At 44.0% G+C, this 23,253-nt stretch overlaps 1 protein-coding gene across 5 annotated transcripts in view; it reads left to right on the forward strand.

Moving 5' to 3' along the window:
- The window catches only part of cntn1b (contactin 1b), a 1,036,112-nt gene extending 1,027,477 nt beyond the window's left edge, over nucleotides 1-8,635 (forward strand). For all 5 annotated transcript variants that reach the window (XM_086008675.1, XM_086008680.1, XM_086008677.1 and 2 more), the window contains one exon: nucleotides 5,119-8,635. In XM_086008675.1, coding sequence (XP_085864801.1) covers nucleotides 5,119-5,201 — 83 coding nt within the window. In that variant the 3' untranslated portion in view covers nucleotides 5,202-8,635. The remainder of the gene's footprint in view (nucleotides 1-5,118) is intronic.
- Nucleotides 8,636-23,253: the final 14,618 nt, after the last annotated feature.

The raw sequence follows: 23,253 nt of genomic DNA on the forward strand, positions 1-23,253 counted from the left end.
TGCTTGGGCCAGATGGCCTGCTTCTGTGTTGTAAATTCTATGTATTTCAACACCCACCTCATCCCTATTTATTTTCCCCTTGCTGTCGTTCCTAATCAAGCCCAGAGATCCATGATTCCCATCACTAAAAGGGAGGGAATCTGTCTCTGCACTCTCTGAAAAAGAAAGAACTTGCAATTATATAGTGCCTTGCATGACTTCATGTTGTCCCAAAGTGCTTTACAGCAAGTACTTTTTTTGAAATGTAGTCACTGTTGTAGTGTAGGAAACAAGGCAGCCAATTTGCACACAGCAAGCTCCCACAAACAGTAATGAGACAAATGACCAGATAATCTGTTTTTATATATTGGTTAAGGGATAAATATTGGCCAGGGCACCAGATAATTCTCCCCTGCTCTTCTTCAAATAGGATCTTGCCCACCTGTTGAACAACTCATCCGAAAGACAGCAACTCCGACAGTGCAGCGTTCCCTCAACACTGCACTGGAGTGTCAGCCTGGATTTTGTGCTCAAGTCTCTTGAGTGGGACTTTGAAGCCACAACCTTCTGACTTCACTCCCTCAGAGGCAAGGATACCACCCGCTGAGCCACAGCTTAGACCTGATGGCACTAAGCACTTTTATTGAAGAGAGCTGGTGCCTCCGAAACTCTGCCCACTTGCAGTCGACGCACTCCTTTAAAGCAGAACTACTTTTAGAGCAGCAAATGGGAAAGGTTCATGAACGTGCGTCAGTTCTTCCTGTATTTTTGTTTCTTTACACGCTACAAATGAGGGACATCATTTGGCCCATCTAGCTTACGTTAGAAGCCTACAGTTCCCCCGCGCCCCCCGCCCCCACATCACAGCATCTAACTGCTTCTCGAGTGATTCCAGAGAATTCGTGCTTTAGCTGATTCAGCATTACAGACTGGCAGTTTGAGAAACCAGAGGAAGCAGCACTTTGGGATTCAGCCGTCATGAGCAGTTTGACTTAAGGTAGCTGTGTTCTCGGCGCTTATTCAAAGGCTCTGTCTAAGAAGGCGCCGCATTCTCTGCTTCTCCCTCATGTGAGCCGGAGCGGAGCTGAGGCTGCCACTGTATACTTCGCACTAAAGAACGGTGATCTTTTGTTTGACAGTTTCCAGTGACTGAACTGGAAAGAGTGCTGTTGTTAAAAAAGGATTAGCGATCAATGCACACAGCTTAAAGGGGCAGTGTCTTCATGTGTTTAAAAAAATGTTTGCAAACCTTTTAAGAGCCTGGCAGGGGGATGTCATTCACAATTGAGGCGACAATATGTTTTTACATAATTTATGTCACTGTGTGCAAACAAAGAAAAAAGTTTACCAAAGCATCTGACTGCCCTGTCCCTTTAATTCACTGGTTTCCATTGATAGATGGGGTGTATTCCACTCAACCTTATGAATGGAACAATGGATTTCAGTATAAGCAGATAATAATTGAGTTGTAACAGGAATGCTATCCTGTTCAATTCCAGCTAAGTGAATTCCGAGTTGTAATTTTTTCAGAGTGAATGAAATTATCTGCCTGTCCGTCCATTGACCCAACAACATTTTTTTGACCGCCTGCCTAAAGTCTCGTGGAAACCTTTTGATTGGCCTTAGAAAAGGGTACATCGCAGATTCACCAGAATGATACCAGGGCTTAAATGGTTAAATCATGAGGACAGGTGGCATAAATGTGGCTTGTATTCGCTTGAGATTAGACGGTTGAGGGGTGATCTAATCGAGTTATTTAAAATGATAAAGGGATTCGATAGATTAGATACGGGGGGAGAATTTTCCGGGGCGGTCAGCGGGTGGGATCGGTGGCAGGTCGGGTGGGAAAGTGTTTTTTTTTACAGCAGGTCGGGACCCAGCTGTCAACCCACCGCCACGCTGAGCAGACCCGACAGGCAGCGGCGGGCAACCCAATTAAGCTCATTATTGCCTTGTTGACAGATCATTAGCAGGCTTTTTTAACTTACCTTTTCACTTTAACTTCATGGCCACGGGAACCACGCTTTTCGGGGACCACGGCTGTCAACCTGAGGTGGGAGTTCAGTGGCCATTGCTCCAGCTGATTACTTGACAGCTTCAACGGTACAGTAAAAGCTCCCACCTGACAGATCATCACTTTCCTCAGCTACAAGCTGTTTCTCAATCCATTTCCAGCACACATTCTGTAGGCTTTCTACTTTCCACTCTCCATCCACTCTTACCTCATTGGAAGAACTCTCTCACCATTGGCAGAATGCTTCTGTCATCTCTACTTCACCTGCCATCTATTCCACCAACATGGGTGCCCTTTATACTGTCTCACCTTGGTCCTCAGAATCCGACCACGTTCAGCCCCAACACCAGCAGCACCAGGCACACCAGCAGCACCAACAACAACACCAACCTTCTCCACAATCACCTGATGCTACACAGGACAGAGGGCATCAGCACCCGACCACATTGCTGCCCAGGAGGAGAGCGATGGCCTCACCATGGCCAGATTTACTTCACTTGATGCTGTACACCCTGTCTGCCACATGATGCGCCAGGTTGGCACCACCCCACACCAACACCATAAAGCATCCCTACAATGCCCAAGCCATTCCTTTCACACTCATCACCATTGCGGGGGGTACTGTTATGTCTCACCATTCACTGCAACTCACTAAGCCACTTCCAAAGGTGCACACAAATCTGTCCAAGAACGGAAAGTGTTGAAAATAAAGGTTTCAATGTTTGACAGCACATAAACAGAAACTTTACAGGAACATTGAATAAAACACCCAAGTGGCTACCCTTGTGTGTTGTTAGTTGGTATGATTGCACTAGGATGAGGCTGAGTGTGAGGGGTGGCTAGTGAGATGGGAATTTGATAATGTAGATAGAGAGGGATGGGTGGAGGTGCAAGGTAAATTGGTGTAAGGGTGTGCAGGAGTAGGGTAGGGAAGGCAGAATGAAGGGGATGTGATGAGAGGCACAGCAGGATGAAGGTGAGTGTGGCTTTGTACTGACATTTTGCGATCTAATGAGATCATTGAAAGGTTTGCGCCACTGCACCCAGGTCCTCCTGATGACATCCCTGCTTGTGACGTCCTGTGCAATAAGCATATGGAGGGAGTCATGGGAGAAACTGGGTGCAGCCGTGCAACTCTGTGCAGTCGGTGTCAGGGTTTGCAGCACCTCAATGCTGTAGAACACTGACAGCACAAATGTCAAAATAAAGTTGGCCATGGTCCCTTTAAGGAAACCGGCTGATGATGCATCATGAAATGGCGTCACCAGACCCACTTCCTCTAATTGGACCGGGAAACGCACTGGGCGGGCTTAACAAGCCCGATCAAGGGAAATTCATTTCACAGAGCGGGATGAAGCCAGCAGCGGGGTCGGGACTTGCCAGCGACGTCATCCGCCCCAGACCTGCTGAGGTGAGAAAAATCCCGGCCACAGAAACTATTTCCTCTGGTGGGGGAATCCAGAACAAGAGGGCATAATCATTCAATTAGAGCTCGGCCATTTGTGTGTAAAAGCAGGATCACTTTTTCATACAAAGGGTGGTGGAAATATGGAACTTAATACCACAAAAGGTTGTCATGTTGGGTCAATTGTAATTTTCAAGACTAAGATCGGTTGATTGTTGGGTAAGGGTATCAAGAGATATGGAGCAAAGGCGGGTAAATGGAGTTGAGGTACAGATCAGACATGATCTAATTGAATGGCAGAACAGGCTCGAGGGGCCGAATGGCCTACTCCTGTTTCTATGATTGAAATGGTTTTGGTAGCCTAGTGTTTGTGTACTGGGCTTGCTACCCAAAGGCTAAGGGCTGGATTTTCATTGAGGAGGCGTGTAGGAGGCGGGACTACAACTTTCGGGGTTGTAGTCCCGCCTCCATCGAGTTGTGGCCAACCCACGCAATTCTCACTTGATTGACCTTGTTGAGCCTGCCCAGCGGGCTCAGCAGGCCAATTAAGGGCCACCCGGCAACAGGTGACGTCACAGATTGACATTTCATCTGTCAAAAGCTTTTGACAGATGAAATATCAGCGTTTGACAGCTGTTTGAAGCTGTCAAACACTGACAATCTGTAATTCAAGTTAATTCCTTCCTCTCAGGCTGATTTAGAGATCTCTCCGGAACAGAAAGCTGAATGCTGCAACTTTTGACAGCTCGCGGCCATTCTGCTTTCTGTGCCGGTGCGATAAGGGACTCCCGAGACCTGAAGGAAGGAAGGCTGTAAAGGTAAGTAAATGTAATTAAACCTTCTTTAAACACTTTACACACACCAAACACACTTACCTCTTCACTCATGCACCCATCACTCACCTGAACACCGGACATCTCGAACCCTCCAAGTCCTTCAGCCCAACGGCCCGCCTCGCTAACTTGGCGTGGTTTGGAGCCGTCGGGAATCCCACACTTCAGCAATAAAAATAGGGATTAGGCTAAAAACTGCCTGTTAACTACCTGTTAACAGGCAGTTAATTGCCACTAATCCCCTTCCCGCCTCGGGGAGGCGGGTCCCAATGCGGGTCGGGTATCTGCCTCCTTTGAAACTGGCATGCAGGCGGGTTGGGGCGTAATGGGTTCATGCCCCCCGATTTTGAGATTTTAACCCCCCACATGCCACCAATCCCACCTCCACGGCCCAATGAAAATCCTGCCCTAAGAGGTCAAATCTCACCGTGACAAGTTGTGAAATTGAATTCAGTAAATCTGATCATTTGTGGAGTGGCAGCAGAAAAATAACCACATAAGCTACCAGATTGTTGTAAAAACCCAACCAAGGTTCTATTCAAGTTTAATATAACATCTCTGCTTTTCAATTCTATTCCTGGGTTAGTTCACACACAGCTCAAATAAGAGGCTGAAGACATTGTGGCTCAGGTCTGTTCTGTTGCTGGAGAGATTGCCTGTACATTCCAAGTGACATCCTTTCTTTCTTTATACTTTATTTTCTAGTGGAATACAGACATTTGCACCAGATAGTGTGTGACATCATGAAGTGTGATTGACAGGAAGTGCAATGTTTTTAGACTATAGATATATGTTAGTATCTGATATGTATTTTGTTTGAAATGTAAGAATGTTTTTCCTTGGAACATTAATCTAGTTTTTTTTTATTTTTCTTCTTTAACTTCCAGGTCCAGGAGTCACTGTGCAGATCTCCTACATCTTGCTTAGTTTTGGCCTGATCCTTGGTGCCATCAATTGCCTGGAGCTGTGATTGTAGCCAACGTTATCTTTTCTTTACATCGGTAAAGAGCTCTCCATGAGGTGACTGAATCGTCTCAAGCCTGTAAGGATCTTGGCTCGCTGCAGACATCTCTGGTACCATCAAAAGCCAAATATAATACGAATTTGAAAGACTTATTGTATACTTCAAGAGGACAGAAGGCATCAAGGAACTCCCCCCTCCCCCCCCTCCCCCGTAAACATAACATTGGAAGTGAATCAAAGGAATTCTTTTGACTTGTTCCAATATGCCTTATATAAACACTTACAATGATCTACGGCAGTTGCATGATTTGATCTAATGGTGCAAGTTACCAGTGACAAAATACCATAGCTTAGAGTTTGAGGGAAAGAACTTAAATCACCACACATAGGTGCTCTAACATTTAACAAAAACCAGTTAAGTGTACTAGACAATGAATGCATTGGTTGTATAAAAGTGAGTGCAAGGTTAACCTTGTCATATACCATGTGTCTGTATGTAGCACCGTTCCTCAAAGTTGACCGCTGCCATTCTCCCATGAATGAGAACATTCTATTCAGAGAAACAGTCATAACAAATAAAATACATGCAGTTTTATGGATATCGCACCAGATTTTCCTTTAGCGAAGTGCACACTCTGGGTGTTTGACATCAACTGCGCCTTCTAGTTACCATAATATGCATGCTGACATTGAGACATCCTACAGCCTTGTTTCTCAGTAGGATGACTTTTGCTTCTGACGTGAAGCAACACACTGCAATCGGAAAATAGAGTATATACATTATATATATATAATTACGAATTTGCTTAACTTGTGTTTAGTTTTATACAGATGTGAAAGTAACAGTGCATTATAAATCTTAAAATGTAAATTTATATTTTTCGTTAACCACTCTCCTTTGAAAAGTCTGTAAGGTGCCCTGGCCTTCCTCGATCAACACCAGATTAACTGGTCGGTTGTCTCACTGCTGTTTGTGGGATCTTTCTTTGTGCAAAGTAACTTGACATGTTTGCTTTTCATGAAACACTTCCCTTTTCAAAAAAGTTAGATTCTAAATTGTTTTATACGTCCCAACCCAGTCACCCTGGCCAACATGCCTCCCTCGACCAACACCAAATTAACCAGCCTTTCGTCTCTTTGCTGCTCGTGGGAGCTTGCTGTGCACAAAACCTTTGCTGCCATCTGTTGGCCGACCTAAAAACAGTTTTGAGCGACATGATAAAAGCTGGCAAGCTGCAAGTGTCTTCTCAAATTTGACGAACCTTGAAGGTCTTTAATACATTCCAGATATTGGACCAAAAATCTTGCAGGACTGCAGAAACTGGTAGGATTTTGGGCATGGGTACCATATAGGATATTTTTTTATGCTTGAAGTCTTATTCATGCATATTCTCTTGGTGCATGCATGAATATTTGGCTGGTGACTTGTTCTAATTTAAGTGGTTAAATCATTTTTTTTAATGTAATTCAGCCAACCTATTTGGTTGCTTTCTCCCACTCTTCATTTGAAGTTATTACACACTGCAGTTTCTCTTCACTCGGATTTCCCTTCTATAATTTTCCCCATTCCTTTCCTCCTCTCTTTTGATTGACTCGGCCTCTTCCTGAGACACAGTGGCTTCCTCCTACTTGAGTCCACAAGAGCACATTTAGACCTGAATTAACAAATTTAGACAGAGAATTCACAATCCTCCTCAGTCAGCCTGCTTTAGATAGTGGCTCTGATTCTCTTAAGCAGGGGTATTCAAACATTTTGCCTTAGTGGGCTACTTAATCACGTGCTATGGAGCCCCTTGACCCACTTACAAACAATTGCAAGTTTTCTACGCATATTCCAGTTCAATAAACAAATACGATAGAATGATACAGCACAGAAGAAGGCCATTCTGCCCATCGTGTCTGTGCCGGCTCTTTCAAGAGCTATCCAATTAGTCCCAATCCCTGCTCTTTCCCCATAGCCCTGCAAATTTCTTCTTTTCAAGTATATATCCAATTCCCTTTTGAGAGTTACTATTGAATCTGCTTCCACCACCCTTTAAGGCAGCGCATTCCAGATCATAACAACTCGCTGCATTAAAAAAAAAATTCTCCTCGTCTCCCCCCTGGCTTTTTTGCCAATTATCTTAATCTGTGTTCTGAGTGAGGTAGTTAGAGGGTTAGTAGAGGTTAATAAATCCTATATATCAAATATCACTCTTCTCATGGTAAAGGAAAATCAATCCCCTGCAGTGTTGTGAAGTTGGAAAGGCTATGCTTCACATGAAGTGGAGCATTACAAAGCGGCAATTTCTTGATGATAAAATAGTCAAGGATGTGGGGCTGAATGACCACTAAGAACTCTAATCTCTCTTGTGAGGATTGTTTCTTCTAATGAATGTGGCAACCAAAAAAAATTATGGGACAATTTCAGTGAAACTGTAAGTGTGTTTTTCACTGGACACCAACCAATGGCAACTTCCCACATTTATTTACGATGTCACGGCACATAGCAACTGGCAGAATTCATTCTTCATTGGTTGAATGAAATATCCTTTTAATCTAAATTAAGAAAAAAGAAACTGTCTTGGAAAAGTAGCACTGCATAAAGGTGAGGGGGAAATCATTCGATTGAAACTGCAGAGGAGATCACACATAATTTCAGAAACATATGGGAATGTCCGATATAGTGATGTTGGTTTGGGAACAATAGGATTTGCACTGAGAAACACAGAGTGCTATAGGGTCTGAATACCAGCATGTTCATAACTAAACTTTGCAGTTCTTACACATTTCAAACGCTACCATCTACAAAAACTGTGATTACGTCAAGCACCTAAAGCCGAGCACGAACCTACGAATGGTGTAGAAAGTGCTGCAGCAGCTGCCAAAATGCCTGAAAATAGCTAACGCTTTTGTTTTGACTGTGTCTATAAAAATTTCAGTGTTACATGTTGGTGCTGTGTGAGGAATATAAAGTCCATTTATGATTCACTTGTCAATTAAGATTGAGTGTGTGACTGTTACAGATAACGCAAATGGTGTTGAATCAGCGGGTTAAAATATTAGTGCAATGTCATGCTTTAAAACAGAGTAATAGCTTTTGAATGAAACTTAGCACAATCTTGCTAGATAGGGGTAGATTTTTCTCTTAGATTTCATGCTGTCTCCAAGCTTCGCCAGTAATAAAGGATGCAGAACTAGGCACTGTGGTATGTTATATGTGATTTCAATAGTTTTAAAATCTATGGATTTTTTTTGCACTGTCATTTTTAATATAAATTAAATGAGCTATTCTGATTTCAGCTATTCCATAGACCTGTCTACCTTGATTTACTTTCTAAAGGCACGTTCGTCAGATTAGATGTTTGTGCACCTTCACTCCGAGTGTTTTTTTGATTGACTTCATTTGTTACGACTGATCTCTGGACACATAAATAAATCAAAAGGGTTTCCTCAAAGTTACATTTTTCCCTGTTGGTTTACTGGTCATTTTTGATATTCGATTGTGAAAGAATTGTGCCTCGTATTTACAATACAAACTATTGGCCTGCTTTTCTTTCCCCCCACTTTTTTTGATTAAATCAGTTAAGCACACAATGTAAAAAGCCTTCCAATTATCTGATGGGATACTAACATGGTGCATTCATCTGAAATACCTCTGTCCACTGATTTAGCGGGCATACTAATGCCTTTCAAATTGTGAACCTGTCAAGTGTTCGTACACTGTTACCCCACAGGCAGGTTAATGCCACGCCATATTAGCAGACAAGGGAATTACAGACGAACTTTTTAAGCGTCGATGCAATGTTATCCTGCAATCTAATTTCAAGGTCATTAATTTTTAGCTCTGTCGAGACTTCCTCCCCAAATCCTTTAATAATACTGGAATTAACCTGATGGAACTCCCAAAATGCATAAATGTCTTTAACTGTTAAAATCAAAGATATTCAGATCAGAATTGGTATGTTACATTGTGTATGGGAATACATTGAAATGCAAAAAAAAGCTTCTTTTTACACCCTCTTTTATTAAACTGAGTGCTACAGTTCGTATAATAACCTGGGAGCACAGACTGCCTTTTTTGTTACCAACTGATGTACAGTTTTTTTGGGATCATCAATTCATACAGATATTGTAGATTAAATAAACATTAGCCTTCTGCTGATTTCTCATACCTGTTCTGGTATCAACTAACCACTGGTACTGGTGTGTAACCGCTGTTCTCAATTAAAGTTTATATAGACAGAAAACGCTGGCTATTGTTTTTGTGAATCATGTGGCTCAATTGGCCAGACTTTGTGGTTTAATGTCCTTATGGCTTTTAATGAGTCATCTTTCTTGTGGGACTTTCGGGGTGAAATTATGGCAGTTTTACTTGAATAATGTACTGTCGGGGTACCCGCAAGATACTCTCAATGGCAACCCGAAATCCATGTCTCCAACAGCACTTAAATTTTCAAAAGGTTTTAAAAATGACCATTGGAAGTATTCCAAAGCATAAGCCTCCATCCTATCAGCCTTCCAACGAGGGGGTCCCATAGATCGCGGGCCTTTATCTGAGCACAGGTTCACTAATCCATGACATAAAAACAGTTGTAGACAATCTACTGATGTACAGGATGACATCCAGTCAGCTTCACACATCAATTAAATTATGAGTAGTCGACAGTCCATGCTGAAAGCTTTATTGTTGCTGCTTATCCTTCACAAAGGTGGACTAAGCAATCCGCTGGCCGCAGCCAAAAGGTGGCAGAAGAAAAATGTAAATGGCATCAGTACAAATGAGAAAAGAATGAGTAGGAGTAAACCATTGAAAAAACATAGGCTCGGTGTCCACCCCTGAATTTGGACAATGCAGCTTATATAGTCTACAGTTGGGTAATGTATATTGTCCACAGTTGGATAACATGTATGGTTTAAAGTTGGGTGACGTTATTGGTTCACTGTTGGGTAATGTATATGGACTACAGTTGGGTAATGTATATTGTCCACAATTGGATAACATCTATGGTTTAAAGTTGGGTGACGTTATTGGTTCACTGTTGGGTAATGTGTATGGACTACAGTTGGGTAATGTATATTGCATACACACAGCGAATTGGGGATTTTCTACCATTATGATTTGAGCCACACAGTGAATATAGGAAGCTTTAGTTATTGCCAGGAGTTGTGATTCTTGCCAAAAAACACTCCTACTACTAAAGGGCAATTTTCAGTATTAGCAAATTGACTTGTAATGCTTTACGTTAAAGACCTTCTCCTCTCCTTCAGTATTCAAATTTGATTTTGAAGGTCCAGAATTTAACTATTAATGAAGCCTTATCTGAACTACAGTTGGGTAACATATATGGTCACAAACTACCATCACTGGCAACTACATTTCCCCAATGCCCCTCTCATAGCCACTGCCTCAGGCTGAGCCAGACCATTTGCCATCTTGTCATCTCATTTCACCCTGACCTGAGCTTTCAATCCTATATCCTCTCTATCACAGAGAGTGCTTTCTTCTACCTCTGCAACCCCGCTTGCCTCCTAATTCAGTCCATCTGCCACTGAAACCCCCATATATGCATTTATTACCTTGAAGCTTAATTACGCCAATGCTCTCCTGCCTGGTCTTCCATCCTTCACCTTCCATAAAGTTCAGCTCATCCAAAACTCTTCTGTCTGTATCCTATCACAAAGTAAGCCCCACTCCAGCACTTGAGCATATAATCCAGGTTGACACCAGTGCAGTATTGAGGGAGTGTTGCACTGTCAGAGGTGCCATCTCTTGAAACTGCCCTCTCAGGTGGGTGTGAAAGATCCCACGGCACTGTTCAAAGAAGAGCAGGAAAGTTCTCCCAGTGTCCGAGCCAACATTTATCCCTCAACACCTAAAAACAGATTACTGTATCTGGTCATTTATTTCATTGCTGTTTGTAGGATCTTGCTGTGCACAAATTGGCTGCGTGTTTCCTACTTAACAGTGACTACACTTCAAAAATACTTAATTGGCTGTAAAGTGCCTTGGGGCATCCTGAGGTTGTACACAGGGCTATAGAAATGCAAGTTGTTACTTACTTTGATTGCACCAACTAAATTGTATAAACAACCCAAAATTTCCTTTTGAGAATCTCATCTTTCTCCGATTCTCAAATTATCCTATTCTCAAAAATGATTTTACAGCTGCTGTGAGTTGTGTTCTTGGATTGTGCCCAGTAATTTGAGCAGGAGAGCTGTTTGCTTCATCACATATAGGAGGACGTGACCGCACACAAGGAGATTTTGTGAGTGTCAGAAACATCAACCATCAGCCAATGTTTTAAGAGTTCTGATCATGAGCATGGTCACTATCATTAAGCCAAAGAGCAAAGGAGATGGGAGTCAAGAGAATTTACTTGCTGGCAGCACTTTGATGTGTGTGAGTCAGAGAGTCCATGTTCGATGTCAGTCTGGATCAGATGTAGCACTCTCATTTCTAAGGCAGAAAGCTGCTGGTTCAAGCCTCATGCTGGGACTTGAGCACCTAATCTAGGCTGATGCTTCACCACAGTACTGCATTGTAAGAAGTCAGATGAGACATTATCCAAGGCCCTTTCCACAGATTCAGATGAATGTGAAAGAACCCACGGTATTATTCAGAGAAGAGCAGAGTTCTTCCCGTGTCCAGACCAAGTTTCAGCCCTCAACCAAAGACACTAAAAATAGTTTAACTGGTTGTTTATCTTGTTTACAATTTGTACACAGATTGACTCCTGTATTTGTCTATATTACAACAGTGACTGCACTTCAAAAGTAATTAATTGGCTGTGAAGCACTTTGGGACATCCTGAGGGTGTTATAGGAGCTATATAAATGCGAGGTTTTTTTTCCACTGTCAGTGTCTTAATAAAGGGTGCACCAAACCTGAAAGTAAAAGGATTGGCAAATGACAAACAAGTTGGCTTGCCAAGGAGGTCCAGCCCAATCTAAAGGATCAGTGCACCTTAACTGAAATCATTTGAGGCCCTGCTTACAAACTGGTGAGCATGAAAGCACTTCAGGTGGTAACTGATGATTACACCCAGTTAACAAAGGCCATTTCTGATCCATGTTTAACTACTTATCCAATGGCAGGCCTTTGACCCTCCCAATACCCCATGAGGCTTTGCTCACCAATCAAGGAATTTGAGGCATTGCCGTAGTAACTGATTGGATTGGATTTACTGCCATTGTGCCCGCAAGGAGTTTTCTGAGGGGTCATTATTTCTGTTCTTTAGATATTAATCAAATACACTCAAGCAAACATTTGTGAATTGGATAAATAAAGTAGCTCTCTAAGTGAGTAACCTTCTTTCCCGAACCTATATTGTGTTTCATTCAGTGTTTCTTTTCAATACAAATGACACGGCAGCGGAGTCTATACGCCGCACATTTTGGATAACGTTCACAGCTGCCTTACTTTAAAAGAGTGCCTGTTCGTCCAGGTTTAACCTGAAGTAAATCCAAAAGAGACGTGCATTTAAAAAGGACAGCGGGATGAGGTAGACCAGTTAAGTATTAAGGTTGGTGAAGCAAGTTTAAAACTCAAGTCAAGTTCATTTTGCTTGATGTCATGAAGGAACCACACTTTCACATAATCAGCTTCAAAGCTGGGTGGAGGAGGGGCTACACTGAGTCCTGGGGCTGGATTTTCATTGGGCTGTGGAGGCAGGATTGGAGGCATGTGGGGGGTTAAAATCACAAAATCGGGGGGGGCACGAACCCAACCCGCCCCCAACCTGCCTCCATGCCAGTTTCAAAGGAGGCGGGTACCCGACCTGTGCTGGGAGCCGTCTCCCCGAGGCGAGAAGGGGATTAGTGGCAATTAACTGCCTGTTAACAGGTAGTTAACAGGCAGTTTTTAGCCTAATCCCTATTTTTATCCCTGAAGTGTGGGATTCCCGACGGCTCCAAACTACGCCAAGTTAGCGAGGCAGACCGTCGGGCTGAAGGGCTTGGAGGGTTTGAGATGTCCAGTGTTCAGGTGAGTGATGTGTGCATGAGTGCAAAGGTAAGTGTGTTTGGTGTGTGTAAAGTGTTTAAAGAAGTTTTACTTACCTTTACTTACCTTTACAGCCTTCCTTCCTTCAGGTCTCGGGAGTCCCTCATCTCACCGACACAGAAAGCAGAATGGCCGCGAGCTGTCAAAAGTTGCAGCATTCAGCTTTCTGTTCTGGGGAGATCTCTAAATCAGCCTGAGAGGAAGGAATTAACCTGGAGCACAGATTGTCAGTGTTTGACAGCTTCAAACAGCTGTCAAACGCTGATATTTCATCTGTCAAAAGGTCTTGACAGATGAAATGTCAATCTGTGACGTCACCTGTTGCTGGGTGGCCCTTAATTGGACTGCTGAGCCCACTGGGCGGGCTCAACAAGGTCAATCAAGTGAAAATCACGTGGGTTGGCTAGAACTTGATGGAGGCGGGACTACAACCCCGAAAGTTGTAGTCCCGCCTCCTACACGCCTCCAGTATCAAAATCCAGCCCACAATGTTTTATGTGCTGATGATGAAAGTTCACCAAAATCGTAGCGCCACGTATTGAGGTACAGAAATAAGGTAGCCCAAAAAAAATGTTGGTGTCTGATTCAAATTCAGCCATTTTTGGACATTGCACTCTAAAATCAAACCGTTGGGTCTAAAACTGGACAGGTGGCAACTCCAGTGTCTTAGTACATCAGGGGAGTTATTCCTGAAATAAAGTAGCCTTAAAGCAGGGTTGTTGGGCAAAGGAGAAGAAATATTGCCAGTATCTGGGCCTACTGAAAACTGTGGTATGATTTTTAAAAAGCATAAGAAAAAAGCAAACCTTTTCACTCCATTTGCAATACAGCAGTAGTTTCCCTAATATGGTGGAGACTCTGTAAACGGAGGGGTTTTTGTCTTGCAAGTTTGTCGATGACCAAATATCAAGTAATCTCACCAATGTCTGATGGCTGTTAATTTTTTGAAAATTTTACAAGGGTTAAATTTGGTGTACTGTGAATGGCTTTCAGATCATATTAAACAAAAATTAATCCCACTAATTCCTCCTTTGCTTTCACCCTTTAATATCATTTTGAGGAACGTGTTTTATTATCCTTGCCTATGTCCCCATTCCTCTGACTCGGGAGTATTATTTTCTCCATGTTCCCTCAGCTCCACCATCAGAGACTGATCGATGCCCTGCCCACTAGGAGTTTAATTGCCCACTTAAACCTCGTGCCAGCTTGGCCCTCTTGGTAGCTTCTTGCATGAGTCGATACTTTGAGGGTTCAAGCCCCACTCTCGGACTTGGGCACATAATTTAGGCTGACGCTTCTGTGAAGTACTGTGGGGGATGATGAATTGTTGGAGGAGCTGTTTTTCAGACGAGTTGGATATAAAAGATCCTATAGCACTATTCTAAGAAGAACAGGGAGTTCTCCTGGTGTCTTGGCCGATATTCCTCCCTCAACCAACATCACCAAAAATGTAGTGTTTAATTTTCAAGCACATTGGGTCTTCCTGAGGACATAATAAGATGCTATACAAGTGCAAGTTCCTTCTTTCCCTCCCTACAAACACCTCATTACAAGTATTCCTAGAATGTCAAGCATGGTGTAAATCTCCAGGAAGCTGGTTTCTCCTTTCTTTGCCCCCTACTTTACCTCAGTCTTATATTATCAATTCTCTAATGTTCTCAGTTCGACATCACTTCTCCACTGGAGCGGATGAGGGCAACATTGCATTTGTGCCCCATGCTCTGACCTTGTGCTTTACAGCAGTGAAGTATTTTCAGAGATTTTATTACGTGCTATTTATCTGTAGTGCTCCTCTAATCTTAGAGACCCTGGTGCTTTCCTAGTTCACTGGGCTAAGGATGCTGAATTAGATAGTGATCTTAAGGCAGAATGAATGCTGCAGAATCGTGCAGACCATGGCCTAAACTGCCTTTGGCCCAGCTCCATTTGTTCCTTAGCAATCGCTGGTGAGCCAGGAAGTTCCTCTCCCCTTAATGGAATAGATAGTAATCTGGAGTGAACAGAAATGAAGAGCAGAAATTAAAGCAATTTTATAACCAGAAGATCTGCCCATAGCACCATCTCTTTTTGTGTCTGTGGGCAGTAGGGGAGTTGCATGTTTCAAAATAACAGGAACATAGGAACGGGATAAGGCCATTCAACCCCCTCGAGACTGCTTCGCCATTCAAATAGATCATGGCTGATCTGTACCTCCAGCTTAGCTCCATATCCCTTGATACCCTCACCTAACAAAAATCTATCGCTCTTGGTCTTGAAAGCTCCAATTGTCCTAGCATCGACAGACTTCCGGGGGAGAGAATTCTAGATTCCTAATACCCTTTGTGTGGGACAAGTGCTTCCTGATTTCACTCCTAAATGGACTAGCTCTAATTTTAAGAATATGACCCCTCATTCTTGAAAACCCCACCAGAGGACATAGCCTCTCTGTATCTTCGCTATCAATTTTTTTTATTCGCTCCTGGGATGTGGGTGTCGCTGGCAAGGCTAACATTTATTGCCCATCCCTAATTGCCCTTGAGAAAGGTAGTGATGAGCCGCCTACTTGAACCGCTGCAGTCCGTGTGGTGAAGTTACTCCCGCAGTGCTGTTAGGGAGGGAGTTCTATGATTTTGACCCAGCGACGATGAAGGAACAGCAATATATTTCCAAGTTAGGATGGTGTGTGACTTGGAGGGGAATTTGGAGGTGATGGTGTTCCCATGCGCCTGCTGCCCTTGTCCTTCTAGGTGGTGGAGGTCACGGGTTTGGGAGGTGCTGCCAAAGAAGCCTCGGCGATGTGGTGTATGTAACCTGCTCCACCTTAAGAGAACTTAAGCCTGTTCCACCTTAAGAGATGTACTACTTTCTCTGGCTGCTGTATACGTAATACCGGTGGTGACCACCGGTATATAAGTACTGTGTAGTGATATTGTATTTTAGTATAGTCCTGACCTCCAACTAGTAAAGACCTGTTGAACTTTATTCTTGTAGTCTGTGTCAGTAATTAATCTTAATACAACTGGAACACACAGGCTTAACAGTGGCGACGAGTCCGATTCTTACCCTGCGGCAGTTTATATCCACGGCGGCTTCGTCCACAGAACGGGCGTCGAAGAGAGGCATCCACCCTCATCACCCTGCTGGAAGACACGTCGCGCGGCAGGCATCGAGAACCCGGAGTGCAGAAGACATCCTGAACTCGAAGCCTCCATCAGCGGCAGTCAGTTATCTTCTTTCGACCTCGGTGGTGGGTAAGCCGGTCAGCGACGCGAGCAGAAAGTCGGCCGCGTTGGCTGTACAGACGGGGGGAGGAAGACTGAGGAATAAGGGCGGTGAGATCAATCGTGACCGGAGATAAGGGCCGGGCCGCATTCGGGCCGAAAGGCGCAGCGCGGGGACATCGATCGCGGCTGGTGATAAGGGCCGGGCCGCTTTCGGGCCAAAAAGGCGCAGCGTCTGGGGCGACTGAAGGCGCGAGAGCCGCGGTGAAGGCGAACGCAGCCGGTGCTAATAACTGGGCTGCAAGAAGGGCTGCGAGGCGCGACATCGGGGAAGCGCGAATGCCCGAGGGAGCTGCGGTGAAGCGGAGACAGCATCGGGGGAGTTACTAACCACTGGGAAAGGGGAGCAGCAGCGGCACGTCAAACGCCATTGGAGCCAGTGGGTGAAGACCGCCAAGCACGGGAAAACCGCCATTTTGTAGGCGGAGGACGAAGACAAGAGCGGGAAGCCGCCATCTTGGGATAAAATAAATTGCAACGATGCCTAAACATGGGAACATTAATACCTTTGATAGCGACATTGAAGATTGGGCCATGTATGTAGAACGCATACAAAATTATTGTAAAGCAAATAAAATCCCAGATGCAGAGAAAGCACTAACTTTATTAAACTTAATGGGGGCAAAGACATACGGGCAATTGAAACACCTTTTATCACCAGATGAACCGGCGGATAAGACATTCGAGGAGATTGTTACTGTCCTGAAAAATCATCTAAACCCCACGCCGCTGATGCTAGCGGAACGATTTAAATTTTACAGCAGAAGGCAGCTGAAGGATGAAAGCAATGCTGAATATTTAATGGAATTGCGTAAGCTGGCAAGGTACTGTCAGTTTGGAACGGGACTGACAGAAGCGCTAAGAGATAAATTTGTGTGTGGATTATTAAAAGAAGATACACAAAAGCGACTGCTCGAGGAGAATGAGCTGACGCTTGAGAAAGCGGTCACTATGGCAGCAGCACACGAAGCCGCAGCGAGAGGCACGGCAGTAATGCAGCTACAGTCACCGGAACTCAGTACAAATAAATTGGGTTTGAGTACTGTAAAATGTTATCATTGTGGAAAGACAACACACGATCAGAACCAGTGTTGGTTTAAAAACCAAGAATGCAGAACGCATGGCAGGCTTGGCCACATAGCTAAAGTATGCCGGTCAGGAAAGAAGACCAGCAACAAAAAGTCACCGCAAGGAAAATACATAAAGGTGCACAAGGTGACAAAGACCAGTTCGAACGAACAGAAGTCAGATTCAGACGCTAGCAGTAATGAACTGGGTAGCTTAAGAGTACACAACGTTGGTAAGGATGCAGATCTCCAGACAATTTGGGTCACTCTTCAGATAGCAGGAGCCCAAGTAAAGATGGAATTGGACACTGGATCGGCATTGACGGTCACGAATAAGAAAGATTACAAAAGGTTATTCCAACATATTCCTCTACGGGATACAGAGATTATATTGAAAACATACACGGGGCAAAGAGTGTACCCCATCGGAAAGATAGAGGTAAAAGTGGTCCACAAGGGCGAAGAAAGCCAAGTAATGGACTTATATGTGCTACCTGAAGGAGGTCCACCACTACTGGGACGGGAGTGGATTAGGAAAATGAATATGGACTGGCACTCCTTAAAAGCACTAACGGTAGATTCCGGGGAAACAGATGTCAAACCTAAACGATTGTCCAAAATATTGGATGATGCTAAAGAGGTGTTCCAGCAAGGACTGGGAACACTGAAAGGAATTATGGCAAACATCAAGATTGATGAACATGCACAACCAAAATTTTTCAAAGCCAGACCGGTACCCTATGCAATACGACCTACTGTAGAAGTGGAACTGGAAGCGCTAGAACTTTCAGGTGTACTGTCTAAGGTAGATTGGAGTGAGTGGGCTACGCCCATTGTTCCCGTTATGAAACATCCTTCGAGCAACAAGCCAGGAGAACCAGGGAAGGTTCGCATCTGTGGAGATTTCAAGATCACCGTTAATCCGTGCTTCACACAGTGCAGTATCCGCTTCCGCGGATTGAGGATATTTTTGCTTCGTTGTCTGGCGGGAAACACTTCACCAAGATAGACCTGGCGCAGGCGTACTTGCAGATGGAGGTTGAAGAAGAGTCACGCCAGTACCTCACGATCAACACGCATAGAGGTTTGTACCGGTATAATAGGCTGGTTTTTGGAGTGGCATCGGCTCCGGCAATTTGGCAGAGGGCCATGGAGCAGGTATTACAGGGAATTCCAGGCACACAATGTTACCTGGACGATATTCTGATTGCAGGTGATGGTGATGAAGAACACCTCGCAAACTTGGAACTGGTGCTCAACAGACTGAAAGAGTATGGACTTAGAGTTAATCGTCAGAAATGTGAGTTCTTTCAGAAGCGGATCTCGTACTGTGGTCATGTCATTGACCGGGAGGGGCTTCATAAGTCTCCTGACAAGATAGAGGCAGTTGTAAAGGCACCCGCTCCGGATAATGTCTCTCAGTTGAGGTCGTTTCTGGGATTGATTAACTATTACCATAAGTTTCTACCGAATCTATCCACGGTACTGCACCCGCTGAACGCTCTTTTACAGAAGGGGGTACCATGGGAATGGAGCGAAAACTGTAAGAAGGCATTTCGCAAAAGCAAAGAATTGATCACCTCAGAGGAAGTGTTGGCTCACTTCAACCCGACACTGCCTATTCGGTTGGCTTGTGATGCTTCTCCATATGGTATTGGGGCAGTACTCTCACACAAGTTGCCAAATGGCACGGAAAGGCCAGTCGCGTTTGCATCCAGATCATTGACCTCCGCTGAGCGCAACTATGCGCAAATCGATAGGGAGGCTCTCAGCCTTGTATGGGGAGTGAAGAAGTTTAATCATTACCTGCAGGGCCAAAAATTCACACTTCTGACAGACCATCAGCCGTTGGTATCCATTTTTAACCCTAAGAAGGGTGTTTCGGTGATGACAGCACAGCGACTCCAGAGATGGTCCCTTTTCCTAGGGGCACATCAATATCAAATAGAATTCAAAGGTACAAAGCAGCATGGCAATGCTGATGGGCTGTCGCGCCTGCCACTACCTGAAGCAGAAGAGACGACGAAAGTTGACCCTGTTGAGTTATTTCATTCGACCATCATCGAGTGTTTACCAGTCACCAATGCAAGTATTGAAAGAGAAACCAGGAATGACCCGACACTGTCCCGAGTTTACGAGGTGACAGTGAAGGGATGGCCAACACATGGTGATCCTCTGTTACCGGCATTCTCGGCAAGGCGAGACCAGCTGTCCGTCTGCCATGATACTTTGATGTACGGGACAAGAGTGATTATTCCTCCCAAGTTACGGGAAAGAGTTCTAAAGGAACTGCATGAAGGTCATCTGGGGGGAGTTAAGATGAAAAGTCTTGCTAGGGCTTATGTATGGTGGCCGGGCATTGACCAACAGATAAAGGAGTTGACAAAAAGCTGCGCTGGGTGCCAAAAAGTGCAAAATGCACCTCCGATCGCACCGCTACACCCATGGGAATGGCCTTAGCCCCATGGCAACACGTACATATTGACTTTGCTGGTCCATTCATGGACTCCATGTTCCTAATTGCGGTGGACGCACATTCCAAATGGCCAGAAGTGATCAAGATGAATACCACTACTTCAGAAAAGACAATTGCGGTGTTAAGAACAATATTCGCAAGGAACGGATTGCCAGAACAGATATGTTCGGACAACGGACCACAGTTCGTGTCGGAAGAATTCCAAAAATTCTTAAAGAAGAATGGGGTGAAACATTATACCTCTGCCCCATATCATCCGGCGACAAACGGGTTGGCCGAGAGATTTGTCCAAACATTCAAAAAGGCAATAAAGGCCATGAACGATGATCAGATTCCGTTACAACACAAGGTGGACAATTTCCTAATGGCATATCGAAACGCCGCTCATGCAGTGACTAACCAAAGTCCTGCCATGATGTTTTATAACAGGAGGTTGCGGTCCAGGTTGGACTTGTTTAAAACCAAATGTGCGGCGGGAAGTGGAAAACAAACAGTTCCGGCATATTAATAACAAGTCCACTCGAAGTTTCGACGTAGGACAACCAGTGTTGGCAAGGGGTTATGGAAACGAAAAATGGCAGTCCGGAACAATTCGGGCCAGACAAGGACCTCTGATGTACACAGTAGATATTGGTAACAATGTGATAAGGCGTCATGCGGATCAACTGGTAGAATCAAGAGCAAGGGTCGAACCCATGGTTGCGACAGAGACAACTGTGGAAGACGTTAATGAACCTGAAGCATCTACCTCGGCAGGGACTGTACCTGATGATGACGTCCAATACATAGGAAACCAACAAGAAGAGGCACCTCAGCAACAAGAATCAGAGACCACTGAAAGGCGTTATCCAAACCGAATCAGAAGGCCTCCTGAGAGACTGAACCTTTGAACTGTTTATACCTGAAGTTATATATGTATATATGTTATTATGTTATGTTAAATGGGGATATGACTGTTAAGCTAAAAAGGGAGGATTGTGGTGTATGTAACCTGTTCCACCTTAAGAGATGTACTACTTTCTCTGGCTGCTGTATACGTAATACCGGTGGTGACCACCGGTATATAAGTACTGTGTAGTGATATTGTATTTTAGTATAGTCCTGACCTCCAACTAGTAAAGACCTGTTGAACTTTATTCTTGTAGTCTGTGTCAGTAATTAATCTTAATACAACTGGAACACACAGACTTAACAGGCGAGTTGCTGCGTTACATCTTGTAGATGGTACGCACTACAGCCACGGTACGCCGGTGGTGGAGTGAGTGAACGTTTAAGGTGGTGGATGGGGTGCCAATCAAGCGGGCTGCTTTGTCCTGGATTGGATTATCAGTGCTTCTGTACAGATTTGAATTTTTGGCAGTTTTCTTTCCAAAAGTGACCCAATTAATATCATCATTGCAACAAATTTTGATTTTAGTAGATATTGTTGGATTATCAAATGACAAGTGAACTTAATTTGCCCTTTGTTGTAATGTGCCACTCAAAAGGAAAATTGCCCAGAGACTTTCCTGTTACCTTTGCCAAAGTCCCCGTTGTAAAATGACAGGTCCTCTCTGTATCTCTCCTAGTTTGACACTGAAAAGTTATCATCTGATCATGACTTTAGGCTGAGATCCAACTCCAGCTGACAGTGGGTTGGCACACTTCTGAGGTGCGCTCTTCACTGGCTCTTTTGAAAAGTGAACAAAGCACAGGTGCAATTGGCAAAATAATTGTTCCGTGCCATTGTTTTCAACAAGTCATTTTAGGTTATTGTAAAAACAAAGTGAGTGACATCTTCAGTAGTTAGCAGTTTGATGGTTACCTGCTCTTGACCCATCATCTAGGTTTCCCAGTTATGTTAACCTTCATAATACAGTTGAGACTGCTGTCTCTTCAATTCATGCCAGCTACAAAGCTCCCTCCCTCCCCAAAACAAAAGATGCAGATAGGTTAAGATCAGAAACAGTGGTTGACTTTAATCAGTAAGGGATTAGAAGGGAGGCAAATTTGATAAGATTTTCAGGCAAAAGGGGAACAACTGCATACAAGCTGACACAAGGAAGATCAAGTTTTTTCACTGGGATTAGAAGTTGTTTGTATTAACCTATCGTATTATTTGGAAGGCGAGACTGAAGGCTATTACAATCAATCAGGTCTTCTCCCAATGCTTCGGCCTCAAATTTGAGGTAGAACATATCGGCCCAGAATTTGTGGTCTGGATGACTGCGAACTGGCAGTGTTCGCTGCCATTCCACCTTTGAAACTGACCACAACTTCGGGATTTGGCGCAGGCGCATGTGGAAAATCCTGAAGCTGTGGTCTGTCAGTCGCTGCTCCGCTACAGACTGCGCTGTGCTCCCCCACCCCGCATAGCCAGCAATCAGTGAAATCTCTCAAATCAGGGAAACTGACAAAAACTTTGGTTCCTCTGTGGTAATTGCACTGTTAAATTCCCCACTAAAAGTTAGACCCAAAGGGATGAGGTGTAACTGGGGTTTTAATGGCATATTGACTGCTAAACAAAGGTTATAGCCCTGAGAAACTAATTGTAATTTTGTGCAGTGGCAAATTTATCCATTTTAAGAAACTTAATTTTTTTTTTTTAATTTTTAAAAGTTTGTTAATCTTTATTTCAGGTGTTACTTTTCCCCATGTGAGAGCCCTCTTTAACATTTTTAAAAAGTTAGAATTTTAAGAGCTTACTCACTTCCTTGTTCACTGTCTGAGAATTCTACATTTTGATTGGCTGCTTAGAAAGCTTGTTGACGTCGCAGCAGCTCGCACTCGGGGATCCCCACTATGCTCTGTTGATTTGAATTACGCGTCGGAAAACCCGAACTTCTCAACACAGAGATCATGAGATCTTTGTGCGAAGCTTACTTCGGGGCCAGCGACAAACACGAGGAGCACATGCCCCAGCCCATGATTTTCCCTCCATTGCTTTCAGTGGTCACACAATCACATAGGAACACAGGAATAGGAGTAGGCCATTCAATTAGATCATGACTGATCTGCACCTCAACTCCACTTACCTGCCTTTGATACTTATCCTTTGATGCCTTTACCCAATAAAAATCTGTCTCTCAGTCTTGAAAATATCAATTGACTCAGCATCCACAGCCTTTTGGGGAGCGAATTCCAGATTTCCATTACCTTTTGTGTGAAAAAGTGCTTCCTGATTTCATTCCTTAAAGGCTTAGCTCTAATTAAAAGATTGTGCCCCCTTGTTCTGGATTTCCCCACCAGAGAATAATAGTTTCTCTGTATCTACCCTATCAAATCCTTTAATG

Source organism: Somniosus microcephalus, chromosome 16, assembly GCF_052327205.1.
Source record: "Somniosus microcephalus isolate GS21.2 chromosome 16, FLI_Smic_1.0, whole genome shotgun sequence".
NCBI classification, from domain to species: domain Eukaryota; kingdom Metazoa; phylum Chordata; class Chondrichthyes; order Squaliformes; family Somniosidae; genus Somniosus; species Somniosus microcephalus.